Genomic DNA, 22916 nt, shown 5'->3' with positions numbered 1-22916 from the left:
ATGTTGCAGCACTTTTCACTTTTCACTCTATTTACATGACCATTGCCTGTCCTTTGTTGACTAGGGTTCATGCCATGGCATTTAATCTGATTTAGCACTTTGTGGTCACTCTGGATAAAAGTGTCTGCTAAATACCTAACATGTGAGAGAAGATGGGAGATTGATTGAGAGCTTCATGTTTAATCAGTTAATCATTCATTAGTGTTGTCATCAACCCATCCTTTTTTCTTTTTTTTTAAATTAACATGCAGTATTCAATTAATGATCATGTATCGATACCTGCATAAGTATTCTTTCAGTGTGCCCTCCAGTAAATGTATTTTGTGTGTGTGTGTGTGTGTGTGTGTGTGTGTGTGTGTGTGTGTGTGTGTGTGTGCGTGTGTGTGTGCGTGTGCGTGTGCGTGTGTGTGTGTGTGTGTGTGCGTGTGTGTGAGGGGGGGTGTGTCTGGGGGTGTGTGTGTGCGTGTGTGAGCGTGTGTATCCGGTGAGGTAGGGTATGTCACGAAGCAGGTCTGACAGGCCACAGCTGGTAGAGTAGCCATTTATTTACAGGAGCAATGACACGCACACACACATGCCACATACTATAAGCCACTAAACTCAGTGCATTCAGTTTTACCACAATTATTTATAATTATAATAATTATAAGTACAACACACATTAACAGGTAGGTAGCATTCTGGTTTGAAATCAGTACATTTTAGAGGCATCCATCATCAACAACAACAACACAAAACACACACACACACACACGCACCCACGCACACACACATACAGTACATACACAACTTTATGTACATAGTGTAGCAACATAAACAGACAATAATGCACATAAGCCATGCATATACACAAATACAGATGCATTCCTTCTCCCTTTGTGTGTGTCTCTCTCTCAAGCACTCACTCACTCACACACACACACACACACACACGCGCGCGCGCGCGAACACATACACATACACATACACACACAGCTTTAAACAACTCCAGGAAGGGGTAAATCGTTGTCATAAAATTTGATGAGCACATTGTTGCTGTGTTGACCTCATAACCAACAAGAGACAACAATGCAATAAATAGTTGAGCTCCCACACAGCGCTATACAATATAAACCAGTGGTTCTCACACATTTTCATGTCAAGGACCCCCAAACTGATACGTATTTGGTTGCGGATCCCAATCTGAAAAGATTTTGTGCCAGGGGCTCCCTTAAGAGATTTGTGTTTCATATTTTCACAATTATTCCACATTTTTTCAAAATGTTTGGAAAATAGCAAAATGGGGTTAAAGTGGACAATCTGTTTCGCATTTTGAGGGGGGGCCCCTAGAACCCCTGGGGGCCACTATATTATACCCAATACTTTCACACACACAATCCCCAACATGTAGGCATTGAAGGGTTTATTTGAAGGGTCCCCTCCATTTAACATATATTATATTGTAATAATAATATATTTGGATGAAATGACAGGACCCATAACTCTGATATTCATGTAACACAATCAAGGTTTTCAAGTTTAGAAATGTTGATCAAATTGACATACAACAGAATGATGCTGAATGATGATAGTAGAATGTTTTCTAACTGAATATCACCACTATACATACTGTAAAGAAACTCTTCTTTCCTTGTACTTAAGTTATTTCCCTCTATCTCACTTCCTCTTTTTTAGTCCCCGTCTCAGACACAGAAAAATCCTGTTTAAAATTAACCACTTTAGCCTTATTTTATACGTTGTCATGTGGTGAAAATAGCTGACACACGCACCACGCATCTCATCATGCCACATTGTGAGCTTGTAGATTGGCTATTTTGGAACATTTTTCATTTTCTTCCCCCCACTTATTATTAAGATTATTAAGACATGCCCAAAATAGCGACGCCAGATTTAAAGTGAGTGTCCAAATGGATAAATATTAAAAAAAATGATTTTATTGTGCATGCTCTGATCCATCCAGCATTAGGATTCCTGACTTGAAATGATCAAAGAGCAGGTGAACCTTCACATCTGTACAGAACTCTTTTATCTGTAGCTCCAGGTTCCTTGACCTCTGACCTTGCTGGTGAGTTTGACCAGAGTGAAAAGGTCACTGAAGCACACCACAAACAGGAGCTCAAGGGTTAGGTATCATGGAGCTACAGAGATTATTCACAACTTAAAGCAGCAAACTATTAAAACAGGAAATAAAGGTAAAAATCTTGTCCCTGCCCTTTTCACCTACTATATTTAAAGGTTATTTCTGCTTGTTAGCTCACACAGTGGAGAGATACACGAAAGAGGTGTTAGGGGTCATTCAGTGCAGCTGCGATCTTTCTCCACTGTCCTAATTTATGCTCTTTCGTACGATGCTGTCACGTGCCGAAAACAGCGTAAACTCACACTGCGTTGCATCTGTGATGCGTTGTTGATCGGCTTGTAGATTCAGCATGTGACGTCGTCATACAACGGAGCATAAATCAAGCTTAAACGCTTTTGTCTCATTGCAAAACTTTGGTCTGAACTAGGCTTTAGGGAGTGAGATGACGAGATGTCAGTGATGAGCTAGATTAACGCACTTAATCGCATTTCGATGCGTTTCGGTCTGTGCCTTTATGTGAAACACATTTGAACAGAGAATAGACTATGATGTAACATCACTAATCTCTGAAACGGGCCTATTATATTTATCCTCTCCAACAGTTGCAATGTGAATCTAATATAGAATAAAGCGTGCAACAGGGTAATTAAGACGAAGATGCCATGCTGTGCCGTTTTCATCTGGCTCAGCTTTGGGTTCAGCTTTTACTTCTATGCTGCCTTGTAAAGGATTTGACTGCAAGGCCTGTTAGGAAATATTAAACCAGTTTGTAAGGTCACTGGATGGAGACATTGTAAACAGAACAGCAGAAGAGTAATCCAATCCAAGGATAAATGGATCTCACTACTCCATTTGGTTTAGCCTTCAACAACTGCTTACAGTACTTCACAGAGCGCCGGTCAGGGTTTTCTCTACATTCTCCTAAATTACTTCCAGTAGTGTAATTTCTGAACTGCTGAGCAAAGTGTTTCAACAGTCAGGGTCAACTCTGTGTAATTATGAAGTGTCATGTAAATCTAAGTTAGGTGAGGATACATCTAATCAGCGCAGCGAGAGGGGTTATAAAGGCTCTTATGGGTGTAATAATTCATTCAACCAACGCTGTGTAAAGGACAATTGATGGATGCAATGACATGACCTGCCCAGGTTTCTATATAGGTATTAATCAGGGGTAAAGGTTCTGTGTATTGGTAAATGTCGTCTGCTTCCATCCAGCAGAATGTGGGCCTGGCCTGATCTGAGAAACGTCTCTCCAAACCCGAGCCGCCCCAGCAGCTTCATGTCAGTCCAAACTCCAGGCACATTCAGTCCGGTCTTGGCATCGCTATCAAGTGGTTTTAGTCCAATTCAGTCCAGTCTGTTCAAATCCACACACTCCATTTTCCAGGCCCCCCTTCAGACATACATTCATGTGTATTCAAGGTTTGCCATATATCTTTTAAGGCCTTCATAGAAATGCACGTGATTGTGCACAGTGCACACGTCCATCTGTAGTAACTGAAATGTGTAGTACATGTTCATATGTCTGTGCACCTAAACTGGAAATACTGATGGCACATTTAAGGCGTCTTGAATAAATCTTTCCCCAAACGGCTGTACCAACATCCACCAAATAGCATATCGGCGCCGTCTTGTATCCTTTTATTTTTCTCCCATAAATTAATGCCCTATTTTATACTTCATTGTATGACACTGTCACCCAAAAGTAGCACAACTAGCTGATTGTGTGAGCTTGTAGATTGGCTATTTTATCCATTTGTGAAAAGTCTTAAAACCTATAATGACATGCCCAAAATTGGCAGGTTGAAAGTGGTTAAGTCTGTCTGTGGGTTTTTATAAATATTTAAGCAATGCATGCGACTAAATAATAACTACATTTACATTGGATCCAGGTTCTCTTTTCCATTTCCTGAAAAGGTTTTGGACCGCCCGACAGCAACAATATTTAAGGCATCTTGGATAATACTTTGACCAAATGCATGCACCGACACTTGCCAATTAGCATATATTATATATCACATCACATTCACAGAGCCAGACTAAAACAAGATCTCTGATCCATACTTCTGAATAAAATCACTCATAATTGATCTTGACTCTCGCACCTATCAGCAGGCCATTCTCATGGGGCAGACGTTTTACACCAGTCAAAGCAACATGTCGAGGTTCTCCCTATGAAACATGACACTCTGTTGACCTCATGGTGCATGTGGTATTCATTAGGTGGGCTGTCAACATACATGGAGTTGAAAATGTCCACCAAACGACTGGCATGCACCACCCACACAATGGGCTGACACGCCCACTACATAGTTGGCAATACCAACAAAATCCATAAAAGCTTAATAGAGACTTCCGCCAGATGAGGGAAAAATACTGTAAGCCACTGGCAAGCCCCTTGCGTTCAGCACTTGGCATGGCATGAATCATGAACGCACCGGGGGCTGTTTGGTGAATACACCCTGTCTTATTTGGGTATTTCAGCTTACGAGAGAATGTACATACATGGGAAAACTCTCGTTTTCTGTGTCAACCATTCGGGTTGGTATGAGTTCACATCGTATTTCCGATATGGTCATGACCCTTGTTGGGACGATAAAGGCACATTGTAGTCTGACGTTCTGTGGCACAGCTCTATTTGACCTTGGCTAGGCTGTTTCACCAATGATGACTTGAATATAGAACCCCTGGAGGGTAGACGGGGCACTCTGCAGATTGAGGCCCAGCAGAAATGCAGCACGCTGGGGGAGAGGAAGATGAACACCCATGGGTCGATGATGGAGTTGACAGAGATGAAGCGAAGGGCGATCAGGTCCCATTGGTGAGACTCCGTTCTGTTCTGCCCTATTGAGTTGATGTAGACACGGCTCTGAGAGAGAGAGAGAGAGAGAAGAGAAAAGAGGTAGAAAGAAGGACCGGTCAGCTGTTATCTGAAAGCATCACATTTGGATTAAGTCTACATCATAAACAAAAATGCATTTGATCTGCCCAAACATATTTGGTGTAAGATTCCTTTGGCGCAACTAAGTATAAATCCATCTTTAAGATTAAATGTATGGGAAGTGGTTGGTTCTTGAGAATTGTTCAAAATATTCTAATGTTCCAGAGCTCAAAAAAGAAAAACACTGATCTAATGTATCTAAACTGCATTCCCACAACCAGATGCATACACAGCCTCATGTATAAGGACATATTAGCACATACAGTACTATCTCTATTTCTGCAAACAGGATGTTTGCAGATTACATAAGACAGCCGTATCATTTGAAGATCCTGTTTGAATTATGGCCCAGTGGTGTGGGTGTGTGTGTGTGTGTGTGTGTGTGTGTGTGTGTGTGTGTGTGTGTGTGTGTGTGTGTGTGTGTGTGTGTGTGTGTGTGTGTGTGTGTGTGTGTGTGTGTGTGTGTGTGTGTGTGTGTGTGTGTGTGTGTGTGTGTGTGTGTGTGTGTGTGTGTGGGGTAACCCAGTGGATAGCAGCCTGGGAATTTGGGATTAACACAACACCTGCCGCATCCCCATCATAAAGACAGAATGCACACACACACAAATCTAACTCGGGGATAACAGTGAAATAAAATTATCTGATCCCTATTAGGTAACCTTCTCTCATGACCTTAGTTCTCATGAGTCACTATGTTTGTGTTAATCAGAAGTGGGAATAGTCTGAGAAAATTACTTCCTGAAAAAAAAATCTAATTCATAGTTCTTCTTTTTGTCAACACAATATGAGCAGCTTCGCACTGAAGCACTGCTGTTTTTTGGTTTTTGGTGTCTTGACTCTTGGCTAATGGCACCTTCACAGCAAAGTTAGCTGTGTTGAAGCTAGCTCTTGACAGGTTACAGGTGTTACTTGTACACTTTTCCTATCTGACCAGGGAATTGAATGGAACACGTGCCAGAGTCAACTGGGATATTTAACATAACACATAACACATTTAATGTAACCTAAATCAACACTTTCATGTCGCCTTGAAATGGGAGACCTGCTGTATTTAGACTTTACAGCATCACAGTACAGTTTTACTGTTTGTCTGACCTACCAAAGAACCACCGACAAAGTGCGCATTGTTTTGTACCGCACATCCTTTGGCTGAGCTCTCACAGTTGTCACAGGACATACATGAATGAACATAACATTTTCAAGTATTCTGACTGAAGTAAGTGGCTGTAGTCGCCCAATACAATCCAGGGAAGCTATGACTACAACTACACAGGTTTACAAATTCCCACCCAGCATCTCTCTGGGGTCTGGGCAGGAACCTTGTCCAGTAAAGTAAATAATTCAAATATGGTTTTATGACAGCTTCTATGATTCATTGTACTGTACTCCCCCTTTCTCCTTCTCTCTCTTCTCTTTTTCTTGCTCTTTCATAAATGTTCCATTCCATCTGTCTTCCTATCTCTCCTGCCCACACTTTTTGTGCTGTCTTGTTTGCTCTTTCTCTGAATTTCACCCCCTCTCTCTCTACCCCCAACCGCCCCCCCCCCCCTCTCTCTCTCTCTCTCTCTCTCTCTCTCTCTCTCTCTCTCTCTCTCTCTCTCTCTCTCTCTCTCTCTCTCTCTCTCTCTCTCTCTCTCTCTCTCTCTCTCTCTCTCTCTCTCTCTCTCTCTCTCTCTCTCTCTCTCTCTCTCTCTCTCTCTCTCTCTCTCTCTCTCTCTCTCTCTCTCTTCCTCTCCTAAAAGGATTCAGGGTATTTTCTCTAAAATGACTCATAGTCTCCCGGCAAAGTACTCTGAGATAATTGAGGTCTAATTTGCTTAAAGGGGAATCGTTGCGCCATCCCCGTTAAGCCATCCTCGTTAGCGGCAATTTCCTGTGGCTTAATGGAACCCAGGGCCGGGCGGTGATAGTTGCTTCCATGGAAACTGGTGGATTTGTTGTCAACTATACAGTGAATTACAAGTGAAGTGAAAGTCATGTGATGAGTTTGCATTTGAGGAAGTTGCGTAGTCACACACTCGCACTCTCTCACACACACACACACACACACACACACACACACACACACACACACACACACACACACACACACACGGTAGACCGCACAGCTCTTGTCTTCAACCTTTTGCCTTTGCAGTTCCTATATGACTCCTAATCTGACCTCATCTAGAAAAGGTGCTCGGAGTCTCAGAGTACAACCAGTGCTCATAAAGAAGGTCACTGAAGAACACCACTGGAGCGGTGCCTTGCTCAAGAGAACCTGTAGTTGGTTTGATTTGCTTTTCCTTCTGGGTGTTCGCCCCTAAGGGAGTCTAAGGATAGGGATGTCAGATGGTCCGTCCATTCAACACTTAATCTTAAAAACTACAGGCTTGATTGCCATGAACTTAGTTGTGCACCGTCATGTTCCCAGGAGGATGATGAACCCTTCTGATTTTTGATTGATTGATTTGATTGAATTTTTTATTAGGCAAAAGAATGTAAAACAACACAGTTACATTTATAATGCTTTTGTCTAAAAGGTCCGGCCAAAAAAGTCCTTGCGGGCTTGTTTCCATTGGGGTCCTTGAATTAATTTCATAGACATATATAGTAGCAACCAAACAGTTCAAAAATCAACATAAGATACAGAGGGAAAAAAATATATAACATCTATCTATATATACAATTTGAATCCTGCGCCATGTCGGTTGTCAGTATGTACGAACGTTGTATGTGGCCAGTGTGACGTAATCTGACATCACGCCAGTGTGACGTAATCTGACATCACGATGAGACGGTCGTCCCGAATATGGACACAACGCCAGTGCGTCTCACGACAGCATGACATCACGCATGACATCACATCCTACCTATAAATTCTAGGATGCCGTCAGATCGCACCAGTTCGACGGCTTCCATAGTGGGTTTTGGTCATTGGAGAGGTGATGCACGTCACCTCTTTCTGAAGTGGGTACTGTCAAAGCCTGCCGTGGATTTAGGAGAGCACAAAACTCTCTCTCACACTGTGAGGTGCCTGTAAGGTGGCACTGCAAAGTGAACGACGCGTCACGCTAGACGTTCGGGCCGCGTAGCGGCCCGAACTTCTAGTATATATACAATTTGAATCCTGCGCCATGTCGGTTGTCAGTATGTACGAACGTTGTATGTGGCCAGTGTGACGTAATCTGACATCACGCCAGTGTGACGTAATCTGACATCACGATGAGACGGTCGTCCCGAATATGGACACAACGCCAGTGTGACGTAATCTCACGACAGCATGACATCACGCATGACATCACATCCTACCTATAAATTCTAGGATGCCGTCAGATCGCACCAGTTCGACGGCTTCCATAGTGGGTTTTGGTCATTGGAGAGGTGATGCACGTCACCTCTTTCTGAAGTGGGTACTTTCAAAGCCTGCCGTGGATTTAGGAGAGCACAAAACTCTCTCTCACACTGTGAGGTGCCTGTAAGGTGGCACTGCAAAGTGAACGACGCGTCACGCTAGACGTTCGGGCCGCGTAGCGGCCCGAACTTCTAGTTATGTACAAAAAAGGCATGAGAAAATAATGAAATATATACAAAAAAAACATTAGCAAAATAAAATAAAAAGTATGTACAAAAAAAGGGGGAGGGGGGGGGGGTCGTCTGTCTACAGGGAAACTGGTACTAGTTCCTCTTTAGGCCTCCAGAAAGATGAGTTTTTAGGGCTGTTTTGAATGAGCCCAGCGAACTGCATTTTTTGAGGGATGGGGTTAGACTATTCCATTCCTTGGTGGCAGTGCTATAGAAGGAGAATTTGCCCATGTTTGTTTTATGGGTGGGTGTTACCAGATTGTTGTTTACGCTCCCTCTAGTTTTGTGACTGTGGGTGTCACTAACTTTTTCGAGGTACTTATACAGATATGCAGGTATAGGGGGCATTTCGGGCAAATCTGCATTTACAATTTTGAAGACCAGTCCCATTTTTAATTGTATAACCCTGTCTTCCACCCTGAGCCAGCCGAGGCTGGCAAAGTGAGTGGGAGAGAGGTGGGTCATGGGCCCCAGTCCGAGAAGTAGTCGAATCAGTTTGTTTTGGGAGGTTTGAAGCTTAGTCTTCAGTGACACTGAGGTGTTGGAGTACCAAGAGGAGCTAGCATAGTCAAAAAGGGGCTGAATCAGGGCCCCAGAGAGGGTCCTGAGTGCCTGAGGGTTGACAAAAGAGGAAACTCTGCCCATAAATCTGGTTCTCTGGTTTACTCCTTTGAACACCTTTGTTGCCATGCTTTCACCTGTCAGGTGTTTGTCAAGAATACATCCCAAATAGGTAATCTCTTCTTTGCTAGTGATGATTGTGTCATCGACTTTGACCTTGAAGTCATTTACCTTCATTTTACTGAGGGAATGTTTGGTCCCAAATAGGATGGATTCGGTTTTCCCAAGGTGTAGTGACAGTTTGTTATCGGTAAGCCAGGTACGGATTTTTGAGAGTTCAGAGCTGAGAGCTTCCTCGACTTGCAACTTGTCCTCACCCGAAATCAGGAGTGCCGAGTCATCAGCGAACAGGAACAGTTTGCAGTTACAGGCAGCATTCATGTCGTTAATGTATAGAAGAAACAGTAACGGCCCTAGAATGCTGCCTTGAGGAACCCCGCAGCTCACCGGGAGGGATGAGGACATGGTTCCGTTGATGTCAACCACTTGTTCTCTACCCTCCAAGTAAGATCTCATCCAATTTAGTGATGTGCAATCAAAACCAATCGCCCTCAGCTTATCAAGTAGAATTTCGTGGTTTACAGTGTCAAATGCCTTTTGGAGGTCCAGCATGACCATGCCGCAGTATTTGCCCGAGTCTACCTCACGTTTGATGTGATCGGTCAAGTACAGTAGGCATTTGTCAGTGGAGTGGGATGTTCTGAAGCCCGATTGGAATTCAAACAACAGCTTACGCTCGCTGAGGTAGCTGTTGATTTGTTCTTGGATTGATCGCTCTATAACCTTTGAGATGGAACAAAGGATGGAAACAGGCCTATAGTTGCCAGGATCTAGTTTGCTTCCTTTTTTAAATAGAGGGATTACTCTTGCCAACTTGAATTCTTGTGGGACATGACACTGACTTATGGATAAGTTTGTAATATGGGCTACTAAGGGAGCAATGGAGACCGCTGCGTCTCTGAGGAATCTGGTGGGGATGTTGTCAAGGCCGGTGGCCTTGTTTGGCTGTAGGGCGAGGAGTTTTTTTTGCACATCAACAGTCAAAACAGGTTTGAAAGAGAAAGAATTTTGGTGACCCCATGGCCTTTCTAGCATCATCCTTTAGGCCAACAATTCCACTTGCACACAAGATATCTCAAAATGTAACGGTTGTATTGGTCCCAATCCCTAGCAAGATATCTCGAAAACTGGATTGCAGACTAATTTACGAGAATGAACCCTACTGATTTGCCAGCGGGAAAACGTAATCCTGCTATTTTCCAGCTGGTCTTAATGAATCTGAAACAGTTGTTTGTTAATGAGAAGCGTCACAAACAACAGTATATGCGCACGCACACATGTCAAAGGATCAACACGAATTGAGGCCAATGAGAAATATGGAAACAAATGTGCGGTTATGTGGGTTTTGTTTCGGTACAAAGTGTTTCAAATCAGACCAGCTTGGTGCTAATGACACTGATGTTGTTTTAAACACAACCAGATGAGGTGTGATTAGAAGAAACAGCGTTAGGGAAACTGTGACCATGTGTGTATGCGCTGTATGTGGGTGTTCATGTATGGGAGAAAATTTGTGTTTATGTATGCACGACCATGTGTATGCCAGAAAACTAATGCGTGCATGCGTGTGTGTCGCTCATGTCTATGCAGACATTTTCAACACACCACTGACACAGTGTGTCATCCCTGGGTAACTGGTGAAACTACAAACTAGTGACGGGAGGTACACATCAACAACATCACCCTGGACTTCATACACCCACTACAGTTTTCTTACAAAGAAAACAGGTCTGCAGATTATGCCATCTCACTGGCCCTACATAAAGGAACACCTCCATCAGGATGCTATTTATTCATTTTAGCTCCGTCTTCAACACTATCCATCCAACCAAATTGTCTCCAAGCTGGAAGATCTAATCCTAGATTAGATCTTAGGCAGCTCTATCTGAACCTGGATACTGTACTTAACTAGCAAAGGTTGTTACCGGAGCACACGGCTGCACTTATTGTAAACACAACTTTACAGCCAAACAGCAGAAATTGCATCATTAACACCATAGTGATTGGTCTGATCTCCTCTAACAAAGCGCTTACAGGCAGGAGGTATCAGACCTAACACTGGAGTGTCAGGACAACAACCTCATGCTGAATGTCAACAAAACAAAGGAGCTAATTGTTGACATCAAAAAGAGGCAAGGGGAGCCACTCCCCCATCATCAGCGAGGGAAAGGAAATGGAGTGAGTCAACTGCTGGGGATGCAGATCTCCGACCTACAACACCCAAGCCATCCTGAAGAGGCCCAAGAGAGCCTCTAGTTTTTGAGACGTCTGCGGAGATGGGGCATGAGCAACCAAAGATTTGTGAACTTTTTCCACATCAATGTGTGGTATGGCAACACCACTGGAAGTTTATCCAAAGGGTTATTGGTAAGTATCGAGAATCATCGGAGTGGAGCTCTCAACAATCTGTGACCACTACAAGGCCACACGCTGCCACAACAGAGCCAGGTACAATACAACATAAATGGATGAACACCACCCTGACTGTCAACTGTTCCATTGCCTGCCATCGGGGTCAGATAGGAACTGCCACTGTCTTATTCACTGTCAGTGTCCACAATTCATCTCTCATCTTCCCCAAAGTCCCTATTGTATTTATATTACTTAGATTCAAGATTTCATTTGTCACTCACCCATATAGCGGTACAAGCAGCAAAATGTCAGTGAGGTATGTTCTGCAGACTGTGCTAAGTGCTAACAACAACAATTGCAATATAACAACAAGATAATAATTATCACTGCGGATGTAAAAAGATAAAATAAAAAACAAAGTTGAGAACAGGTCAAGAAAGACCGCTAAGGCAAGTGTACACTTAAGCAGAAATGGGGAGTGTGCAGAATAAAGGGCCGTTCACACAGAGCACTATAACTATAACAATAATTATAACTAAATCATTCACCATTGTATGTTTTTTAATTTTTTGTGTGAACTCTGCCATCCAATTGACTTTTTACATTTTAAAACTATATTTTTTATATTGCTTGGAAGAGTGGAAGTGGAAGAATATTTTTTTAATATACAGAGTAATTTTTCTTGTATATTTTTTGCTGAAGAGCTGGAGCAAGAATTCCAATGTACTTGTACTTGTTGCAGATAAATTAAACCCTTGAACTGTTGAACTTGTACTTGAACACCACCATCAGGTTTCGCTTAGCCTATATCTTTAAAACCGCAAGAGTGAAAGAGAACATGGTTGAGTTGCTGACAAACACCCTCTCATTTAGTTTTATCTCTTGTTCTGTGGTTCTCTCTCTCTCTCTCTCTCTCTCTCTCTCTCTCTCTCTCTCTCTCTCTCTCTCTCTCTCTCTCTCTCTCTCTCTCTCTCTCTCTCTCTCTCTCTCTCTCTCTCTCTCTCTCTCTCTCTCTCTCTCTCTCTCTCTCTCTCTCTCTCTCTCTCTCACTCACTCACTCACTCACTCACTCACTCACTCACTCACTCACTCACTCACTCACTCACTCACTCACTCACTCACTCACTCACTCACTCACACTCTCTCTCTCTCTCTCTCTCTCTCCTTCTATCAACGTTTTTCATGGCAAGAGAGACAGGAAATATGCTTTTGGCCTAAAAGCCCTTAGATCTCAGAAGCATTAGCATACCAACTAAAGTCTTTTTTCTTGTGAAAATCTAGTCTTGCTGTGAGAGGGAACCCCATCAAAGCTCCAACATTGTGTTTGTCTTTCTCTTTTGATTAGAATTAAAAAGTTGAATAGTCCCATTCATGTGATAAGTACAAGTTGTTGATGGAAGGACCCATTAAAGGCATTCCAAACCTGTTGTTTGGCTTCATACAGTAGATAGATACAGGTGTCCCTCAGTGTGTTTCTCTGTCAGACAAGACCAGTCTGCCTTTTTAATTATTAACGGCATCAGAAATGATGAGGGCTAAGTCAGGGTCACGTCTAGCTTCATATCTGCACAATAATGTAATTTGATCACACCTCATGTGTGCATAAGGATATTGGCTATGCATACGCATATGCGTGTCCTGACCTCTGAGCAAGCTATTACATTACTCAATCCACAGCTTGTATTTATATAATGTCCCTTATAAATTATGCAGCTGTGAGAGTGTTTCTTCAATATTCTGACCTGTGCAAACTTTCTAACTCAAACCTTCTGACATGCGAAGGCTGTGCTGTACATTTGACAGCACTGACAGGAACTTGTTGAAGTTCACTAAAGTGAACAGCCCCGAAAGAGAGACAATGCACGTATGGATACAGAATGCCATTAGAGGTTTGGGCAGAGAGACAGACAGGCAGCTAGACAGACAGACGGACGGACGGACGGACGGACGGACAGTGGACAGACTAAGAGAATGAGAGACGGGTGTCAGAAGACAGACTGGCAGACAGGGCAAACGGATCGTGATTCTTCAAAGCAGTTCAACATGCAATTAATCACTGAGAGGAGAGAGGTCATTTATAACATTGATCACCCCGCCTTCTAATCCACACGTCTTATTCCCCCCCCTGCCTCCCCCATCGCCCTCTCTCTGACCCCGTCTGTCCCCTACGGCAGTCACTATCATAGTTTTCCCCAGTTTCATTTGCATTAGGCCACGGACCCCCATTTGATGAGATTTTCATCTCTGGGACCCCAATCTACATTTTTAATCCTCAGTGCCATTCTCCACTTTACTTGCTAGACGCCTGATACTTTTTATTTGGAAAAAAGCAACACCACCATCTCACAAACGCTGGGTGGAGGATGTTAAGTCACATCAGCTTAAGTCTACAATCAGAGGTTCCATGCAGAAATATGTTAAGGTCTGGCAACCGTCTGTCTTATTTTGATTTCCTACTGTTGCAATTTAGCCTTTGGCCATTCTTTTCTCCACTCCCCTTTTCCTCCTATCCCCAGTTATAGATAATTTAATTTGATTTAATTGGTTTTTGATTTGGCATTTTATTGTTTTTGCATATATTGTTCTATATTAATGAAACATTTATTGTATTGCATTCACTTAGTGCCTATTTATTGTACTAAAATGTATTTAAATTCTTGGTCATTCAACTAATTGTTTTGTATCTTTACCTGTCTTGTTCAGTGTTGTGTTCTAGGTTTTTTCGGAGGGTATACGCTACGATACGATGCGCGTGGCCGTGGGTATACGCTCTCGCGTTTTCAATGGATGAAATGGTTATTAGACTGTATACGCTTCTTCCCAAAATAATCTGGACTGTGTACGTACGGCGTATACAGCGTCTGACGGTAGAACACACCACTGGTCTTGTTGTATTGAGTACTAGTGTCTGTGTTGTTTTGTGACTGTCTGTGTGTGTATAAGACATTCAATAAAAATGTAATAATAATAGTAAATCCTCAGTGCTCAACAGTATGACCCAGGTAGGAAGGTTGTACAGTACTGACGAGGCACTGACACCATACTCTTAGGGGAAAGATGATGCCTGTGTCCTTCATGTACACATCACAGACTCCCCACTACACAACACTGAAAGGGTCTCTCAACACGACACGAATGTTAACTTGTAGTTTTCCTGCGAAGAGCCCCATCCCTGAAGATGAAAGGGCAAATGTACTTAGCCTCCGTCAGATGTTGTATGACACATGGAAGTGAGACGTGGGCCCTGAGGGTGGAACATGAGGAGACGCTGGACAGCGGAGATGAGAATGATTAGATGGATGTGTGGCGTGTCACTGAGAGAGTGATAGACGAGTGCAGAGGATGGGAGTGGAGGCAATAGTGGGTGTGGTGAGGAGAGGCAAGACTGAGCTGGTACGGACACATATTATGGAAGGAAGCAAATTACTGGGGGAAGAAAGTAATGTCAATGAACTTAAGAGGGGACAAGACCCCCTGGCTGATATGAGAGCACTTGGCATCGACCAGAACGATGGCCATGTCCAACACAGCGGTGCCTGGAGAGTGGACTTTAAACGGGTGATAAGATCGGGTGTAATGTGTTTCACTTAAAGAGTAGTTCACCCAAAAAACGACTTATTTTATATCAATTACACGTCCCATGAAGCCTTGAATTCATCAATAATTTGATGACCGGCGGGAGTCTCTGGAAGGAGACTCAATTGACCTGCAATTGACCATAAATTCAAGGCTTCATGGGGTGTGTAATTGATAGAAAATAAGTAATTTTTTGGGTGAACTACTCCTTTAAGGAGGTCAAGAGGAAGAGAGGAAGTTATGAGATACATTGCATTATTCTGTGTTAATCAATTCCCACTTCTTGGTAGTTTCTCCAACTGAGGGCTCCGGTATGTCTGGAGAAGCTGGCTTGAGCCTGTGGTGAGGTTTCGAGATAAGCAGAGCTCACATTTGCTGACCTGGGACCTGTGTGATAGCCTGGGGCTCCAAGATCAACAGCTTTGCCTCAGTGGGAAGATTCCTATCATGCCAGCCCATAGGGGTCCGTTCTGTCACGTCCAGCTGTGCCACAGGTCACATGATCTGTGGCTAGCAAAGCTGAGCTAGAAGCTCTCTTACTGTACCTCCTCACTAGAATCAAGACAATCAAGAATCAAGAGGGGTTTATTTGTTACTTAATCATACAGGTACTCATACAGGTATACATAAAGGTACAAGTAGCTAAATATTGGTGGGACGTGTTCTGTAGAGGCAGAACACAACAACACAATATGACAACAAGATAATTTAAAAAAAATAATAATAGTGTATGTAATGAAGTTAAAATTAAAACGAATACAGTGAAGTTAAAATAAATACAAGTAAGAAAATAAATGATAGATAAGCTAGAAATAAAGTTAAAGTATAGCGTTTCGAGACGCGTTTCTTGTAGATCTGCTACTTTAGGTACTTTTGTGTGACATTGTAGTATGATCAAGTTGGGCGTTAATTTACGAAAAAACACAAAAAGTTAGAATATATGGAGGTTTCTGCCCGACAGCAACGAAATGCCCTCTAAATCCTAACAGTTTTCTGGAAAACCTATGTTGCAAAATATATAGCTAAAATCTAAAATGACACGGATGCTTTCCAGGTCTAAATAAAGGTATGTTATGTACAGTATGGCAGCACTGTTCCTCTCTCTCTGTCCTCCCTTGTAAGTAATGTATACATTTCCTCGTAAATTTTACAATAGAGGCTGGTTGTAATACAGAAAGCTGGGCGTTCTACATGTAGATGCTGTCTGCTGTGATAGCAGCTCTTAATAAATAAGAGCTGTTAAATAGCAGAATCACAACACGTCACAATTCAATGCGTTGAGCTTGTAGAATGGCTATTTTCGCTATTTGTCGTACAGCTAAGTATGTAGAGCTTAAGTGGTTAAAAATCGTCTCATCATATTCTGCTCTCACCTTTAGTTAAAAAAAAATCTTAGATACACTGAAGATTTCTCAGACCAGTCAGTCCACTAAGACTTGCGGTGGACCGGGTTGGGATTTCCTATCAGCCCCTTGGCATTACAACCAGCCATAGTCTATTGTGAAATTTATGAATGGCTGTATTTCCTCAAAATGCCAGCCACACATTCATAACATGGCAGGCATGTGCGCACACACAGACACACACACACGCATGCGCGCGCGCGCACACACACACAAACTCAAGCACACACACTCAAGCACACGCACGCACGCATGCACGCACGCACGCACGCACGCACGCACGCACGCACGCACGCACACACACACACACACACACACACACACACACACACACACACACACACACACACACACACACACACAGGGGAAAGATAAAGCCTCTAGCTTGCACAGCCTTTTATTGTATATTATTCTCCCACTGACATTTTGATGTATTTATGATGTGGTTATAAGCTATTTCCTACGGCTTCTGGCATTTGGATCGAGATAGACATCATGTCCATGTCTGTGCAATACAAATGTTTTCTGCCTTCCTTATAATATCTGGAAATGTAAAAATAGATATTCTTAGAAAGCAATACAGTACAGTGTACTGTACATCACAGCATTGAGCTAAAGTTAGCTAGTTTTAAGGTTGGAGATAGAGCTCTTGCTCTAGAACAAACACTATGGAACACGCTCTTTCTTCAGGGCCTGCGTCGAAAGCATCCTGTTATATGGTGCTGAGACATGGACTATGAAGAAGGAGCTACAAGACCGTCTGGATGGCACAATACCCAAGGCTTCTTATGTGGTTTAAAAACATCTGGAAAAAAAAGATCTATGGTGAACTGCATCCAGTAAAAACAACTAGAGCGTCGAAGAGCAATCTTCCCTGGACCGTGGACACCGCTACTGCACAAAAGATGAAATAATATCTAATGGCCAACAAGAGGAAACAGGCCTCGTACATTTCCTGACACAATCTCCAGAGACACAGCACTCGTGACGTGGCATCTAAGATCTTGACGCCAGTCAAAGGATGATGATGATGGAACACTCAGCCCAGTACTGTCTCTATCACCAGCCATCACAGCAACACCTAAACTACTAGATATCAGGCTTGATATTACTGACAAGAACTTGACCATGAACATTACAAGCTATCAAGGTGATAGTTATCAAAGATACATTTTTCATCAAAACTTTCACCTCTCCAAATTAAAATGTGTGAAAATAGTGAAAATAGCATCTGCTATTTTCACTAGTTTGGGTCCCGGGCAAAGTAACATTTCTCTTTTGGGTCTTGAGCTAAATCGTTTGGGAACCACTGCGTTATTATTATATCCCAGTGTCGGTAATGCCTGCAATAGGTGCAGACAATCCCCTGCTAATCACATTGACATGATGTTCTGGTCTTATCCCAAGTTGATAACCTTCTGGTCGAACATCTTTAAAACCTTAAGCCAAGATTATGATGTGGTCATTGTTCCTAATTCTTTATCAGCCATCTTTGGCACGCTGCCTGATAGCAGCGTCTCAGCTGCACCGCGGTGAGCCCTGGCTTTCACAACTTCCCCAGCCAGACGTCTGAGCCAACTGAATTCTAAGTGAACTCCCAAACCCCTGACACAAAATTGATTGGTCAAAGTCCTATATAGTCTCAGGTTTGATAAAAACATACATGTAGTCCTTTTCTGCAATATGTTGACTTGCTCAACATTTCTCCATATGTGGAAGAGGACCTCCTTCCCCCCTCCCGTCTTTTTACGATCTATTTATTTTTTTATCTCCCTTCTCCCCTGGGTGGGTTTTGAGGCCTGAGCTGGGTGAGGGTGTTGGTGGCATAGGGAAATGTTTTGTGTGAAAATATAAAAACAATGTGGTGTTAAGTGATGAAGCCGCAGTATACAGCCTGGCTAGTGCATGTCCTAGTGTGGTAATGATCTACGCCTCCTTTGGCCACATGGAATAGCAACAACAGTGCTTCACTAAAACAATGCTGAGATATTTGTTTGCATAGATAATCAACTATGATCCGAATTGAATCCTCTTCGAGTTTAACTTTTACTTAATCAGGCATGTTCAGGCTTTTATGGCCGCAGGTCATTCTGTTTTGTGACATCAAATACATAGTGGCATGAACTGTAATTGGTTTGGAGTGCTTGGCCCGTGGCCACGCCGTAAAAGAAAATGAACAGCAGGCAGGCTATTCTTTGAGGGAAGTAATCAGAATCAACACACTTATCGGAATGGTCTGGATCTGGAGGAGACTGCATTAACCTCCGGACCACGGTGAACCTTACGCTCGCCTTGTGAAACGCCTCACTGTCAGGTGAGAAGAGTCTGGTGACTCCATGTGTACTGTATGTGCCCAAGGCACAACAATGGGCAAGTCAAAATCTCAAGGCACACCTGTATTCATATATACGTGTTGAGAGCTTGCCTCTGTATTGGGAAATGAGTGCACACACAAAGTACTGATATACTGTAGTACATGAAAAAATATGCCTAACTTTTTGTATAGTTGTATATACTGTATTTCATGTGTGGTTGTCACAAAATCTCAAGGCACACCTGGACTTATCTTAAGGTACAGCAGTGTGCTTGCTCAGCACAGGACCACAGTATGGGGGAATTAGCAATGACTCATTTGGGGAGAAAACAGGTGTGCGTGCTGATACATACAGTACCACCTACTATTACTGTAAATTGACTTGGTTTTCAGATTAATTATACTTGATTATGTATTCCCACAAAATCATGGCAAACACTCCATCCAGAAAGCTTGGGATCAATCAGTGCTGTTAAGTGCATCGATCGAGCCCTCGGACCTGTTGTGTTAAGTAATAGTGACGAGCCCTTTAGCCCTAATGATCTCAACTGACCCCATGTGTCACTGAAGGTCAGCAGCTTGTGATGTCTGACAACGCAGAATTGACACCTGGATGTCATGCTGCCTTTGATTCATGTGTGTGTGTGTGTGTGTGTGTGTGTGTGTGTGTGTGTGTGTGTGTGTGTGTGTGTGTGTGTGTGTGTGTGTGTGTGTGTGTGTGTGTGTGTGTGTGTGTGTGTGTGTGTGTGTGTGTGTGTGTGTGTGTGTGTGCGTGCGCGTGTCTCTGTCTATCTACAAGAGTCAATTGAGGCAGAGATTTGTGCATACAGTACTTTAAAATCCTGAGTGATCATTTATGTCAGGGAATGTAAAAATGGACCCATAAGGTATGTGTGTCTGCATATTAACATGTTATGTGTGTACAGTATGTGTAGGTGCAGAAAGAGTGGCAGGCAGTAGTGCTCCGTTATGCTTAATTTAAATACTTAGTTGCGTGCAGGTGTCGTGCACCCAAGATAGACGACCCAAGCTCACAACGCGGCTTGCTGGTCGTCTATTTTCGGTGAGCTTGTGAGCTTGTAGATTATCTATTTTCGTTTAACTTTTGAGGGTGTGCTTGAAGATCATCTATTTTCGGTGCGCGACGCAATGCACAACCAAATATAAATCAAGCATTGCTGACTGTGTGTGGAGTACAGTATAAGTCCTCTCGCTCACTCACCACCAGCGGCAGCGTGCAGATGATGAAGATGAAGGTCATGAAGACGAGCAGGATGAGGTGCTCCACCTCCTCCGCCATGGACGGCACCCTGCGGTCGCTCTTGGAGCGCGTGCTCGCCGACATGGAGCCCCCGTTCCTCCTCCTCCGCTGGTACATCCTCACCAGGTGGTACACCACGAAGCCGTTGCACGCCACAATGGACAGCACCAGCGCCAGCATGACGGTGGCGTACAGGTTGGCGTACGCGCGGTGCACGCGCTCCGCAGGGTTCATGTCGATGAAGCACCACGTGCCGGGGCAGTACTGCACGTAGTCACCGAAGCCCAGGAACGGCAGCAGGCAGAACAGCATGCACACCAGGAACATGGAGGGGATGGTGACGTAGCCGCACTTTTTGGTGACGTGCTGGCTGTACAGGTAGGGGTGGCCGATGGCGAGGCACCGCTCCAGCGCCATGGCGAAGAGCACCGACAGCGTTGCCAGGCTGAAGAAGGTCATGCTGAAGCCGAAGTACTCGCAGGCCATGTGCGAGGTGGAGTTGAAGGAGGTGGAGTTGCCCACCGTCATGCCCACCAGGGTGGTGTTTAGCTGGTAGGACAGCTGGACCAGCGGGCTGACCAGGCAGGTGCCGGCCAGGTCCGTCACCACCAGGCAGGTGACCAGGACGTGGAAGAGGGACCGGCGCGCCTGCGAGCGCCTGCGTCGGATCTCCAGGAGCACCAGGGCGGCCACGTTGCCAAAGACCCCCGCGGCAAACATGATGGCGCTGATCATCGGGCTGGACCTGCCGTCGATGTGGAGCTTGCGATGGCAGGAGTCGTAGTTGATCTCCATGCTGGACAAGGGTGGGGGTTCCAAACAAAACGATGCTTTTAGCTCAACCACTTATGAATTAATGTCCACCGGTGGCTCCTGATAGAAACAAAAAAAGATTTTAAGTTAGAAGGAAAAATAGCTTTGTTTCCAATGTTAATTCCAGTGCTGAAATTCAACTAACCATGAGCTCTGAGCTGTGAAACCTCAAGCTACATCTCAATGTCTTTTAGAAAAGCTCAGAGACCAGCACTAAATAAGGCTTAATTTTCTCAAATAGGCCTATACTAGCCTGCAGCAAGTCATATAAAAGTGACATGATGTGAATCATCATCGTGAATCACTCTATCTCTCATTCTCCATTATTTCTTCTGTCAAAAAAGCAATGGAAATACACCGATTCAACCGGAGTGTTGGAATAACCAACACAATGACTAACACTGTTAAAAAAAGTTAATTGGCTGTTTCTTCACCTCTCTCTCTCCCTTTCACTTGCAACGATCAGCACACTGACTTCAGTAACTAAGTACATTTACTCAAGTACTGTACAAACATGAGTAAAATGTACTTTACTCCCAGTGTTTACTGGAGTATTTCCAATGTTCAGTACTTTTACTTCTACTCCACTACATCTTAGAGGCAAATATTGTACTTTTACTCCACTACAAAACATACTGTACATTAATCACTTCAGACCTATATAGATTTCAGCCATTTGAAAATAGCAGATCTACAAGCTGCACAATCTGCTATTTTCAAAAGATTTATATACATTTTATACATATAATGAATAAGTATAGTTTGATACCAATACTTTTGTACTTTTACTGACGTAAAACATTTGAGTACTTTTTCCTTTCACTTGCAACGATCAGCAGCATACTGACTGACTCACCTACCATGGCAGTGAAATGTTTTCTGACCAAAACACCAAAGATGAGTCTTGTCCACTTGTGTAGTCATATTCCCCAACAGCTTCTGAAAGTATTAGACACCAACCAACTGTGACTCGTTCTGTTTTCTGTACAAAAATAAAGGAAGTCCCAAAGACCCAGACTCGGGCTATTATGTGTTTTTAAATGCAGACAGTTGTTTAGTGTTTAGTGCAAAACAAGTCCCTGAATCAAATCAAACGATACAATAAAATGCTAGTGTGTATGAAACATGATTCCACATGATCTGCACGATCGGGTCCACGAAACAAAATCAAAAGTCCAAGCACGTGTTAATATAGAAAACTATAACACTAAATATCCTGGGGTTTGTCCAAACATATGGATTGTCTCGTTTACCTCTATTTGTTGCGCGAAACGCAGGCATCATCCCTCGTGGATCGTGGATGAGTCCCAATTTACAATCTTCTCTTCTCTTTTTTTTAAAGGGGAAAAATAAATAAAGTTATCTACTTTTCACAACTTTTTTCTCCCAATTTAGAATCTTTAAAAAAAATAAAGTTCTTTTCACAACGTGTTTTCTCCAAGAATGCAGATAGGTGTCCAGTCACACAGTCCTGTATTGTAGTGTATTGACGGCTCCTGTTGCTCTGCTGAGGTGAAGCGCGTGGCGCGCTGTGTGTCAGAATGAAGAGTGAATGGACGGTAGAGCTGAGGGAGTGCGCTAGTGACGTCACACCATGCATGGACACACCCACCCCCTCTGTGTGTGTGTGTGTGTGTGTGTGTGTGTGTGTGTGTGTGTGTGTGTGTGTGTGTGTGTGTGTGTGTGTGTGTGTGTGTGTGTGTGTGTGTGTGTGTGTGTGTGTGTGTGTGTGTGTTGAAATTGTACCCACACTAACACGTTTTGGAAGGATGTATCTCGGTATATTGTTGATAATGTTGACTCTGACTTTAGTCTTTACAGGCAAAATGTACAGTTTGCTTCAATAATAATAGTATAAGAAATATTAGGTATACATGATTAATTTGATCATTATTTTAGCTAACTTTCATATACATAAATCCTATGTAGTCATT

At 43.2% G+C, this 22916-nt stretch overlaps 1 protein-coding gene across 2 annotated transcripts; it reads right to left on the bottom strand.

Moving 5' to 3' along the window:
• Window positions 1–537: 537 nt before the first annotated feature.
• On the bottom strand, window positions 538–22508 carry ptger2a (prostaglandin E receptor 2a (subtype EP2)). Of its 2 annotated transcripts, none has more exons than XM_084051639.1 (4): window positions 22236–22508; window positions 21839–21921; window positions 20131–21042; window positions 538–4949 (listed from the first exon to the last, which is right to left on the bottom strand). In XM_084051639.1, exons 3-4 carry the CDS (start codon window positions 20962–20964, stop codon window positions 4656–4658), a joined length of 1128 nt encoding a protein of 375 aa, XP_083907765.1. In that variant the 5' UTR covers window positions 20965–21042; window positions 21839–21921; window positions 22236–22508; the 3' UTR covers window positions 538–4655. The 2 variants fall into 2 exon arrangements, with proteins under 2 accessions (XP_083907765.1, XP_083907766.1); XM_084051640.1 differs by having other exon boundaries at window positions 21843–21921.
• Between the last annotated feature and the right edge of the window lie 408 nt (window positions 22509–22916).

This window comes from Gymnoscopelus microlampas, assembly GCF_963454915.1.
Source record: "Gymnoscopelus microlampas genome assembly, chromosome: 24".
Lineage (NCBI taxonomy): Eukaryota > Metazoa > Chordata > Actinopteri > Myctophiformes > Myctophidae > Gymnoscopelus > Gymnoscopelus microlampas.
The sequence above is the reverse complement of the archived record's forward strand: the minus strand, read 5'-3'. Positions and strand labels throughout refer to the sequence as shown.

Bases quoted from the DNA above. Each gene is read 5' to 3' on its own strand.
- ptger2a (XM_084051639.1), bottom strand. From the start codon at position 20,964: ATGGAGATCAACTACGACTCCTGCCATCGCAAGCTCCACATCGACGGC. The intron at 4,950-20,130 runs GTGAGTGAGCGA...TCTCTCTCTCAG, and splicing joins TCTGCACGCTGCCGCTGGTG to AGCCGTGTCTACATCAACTC.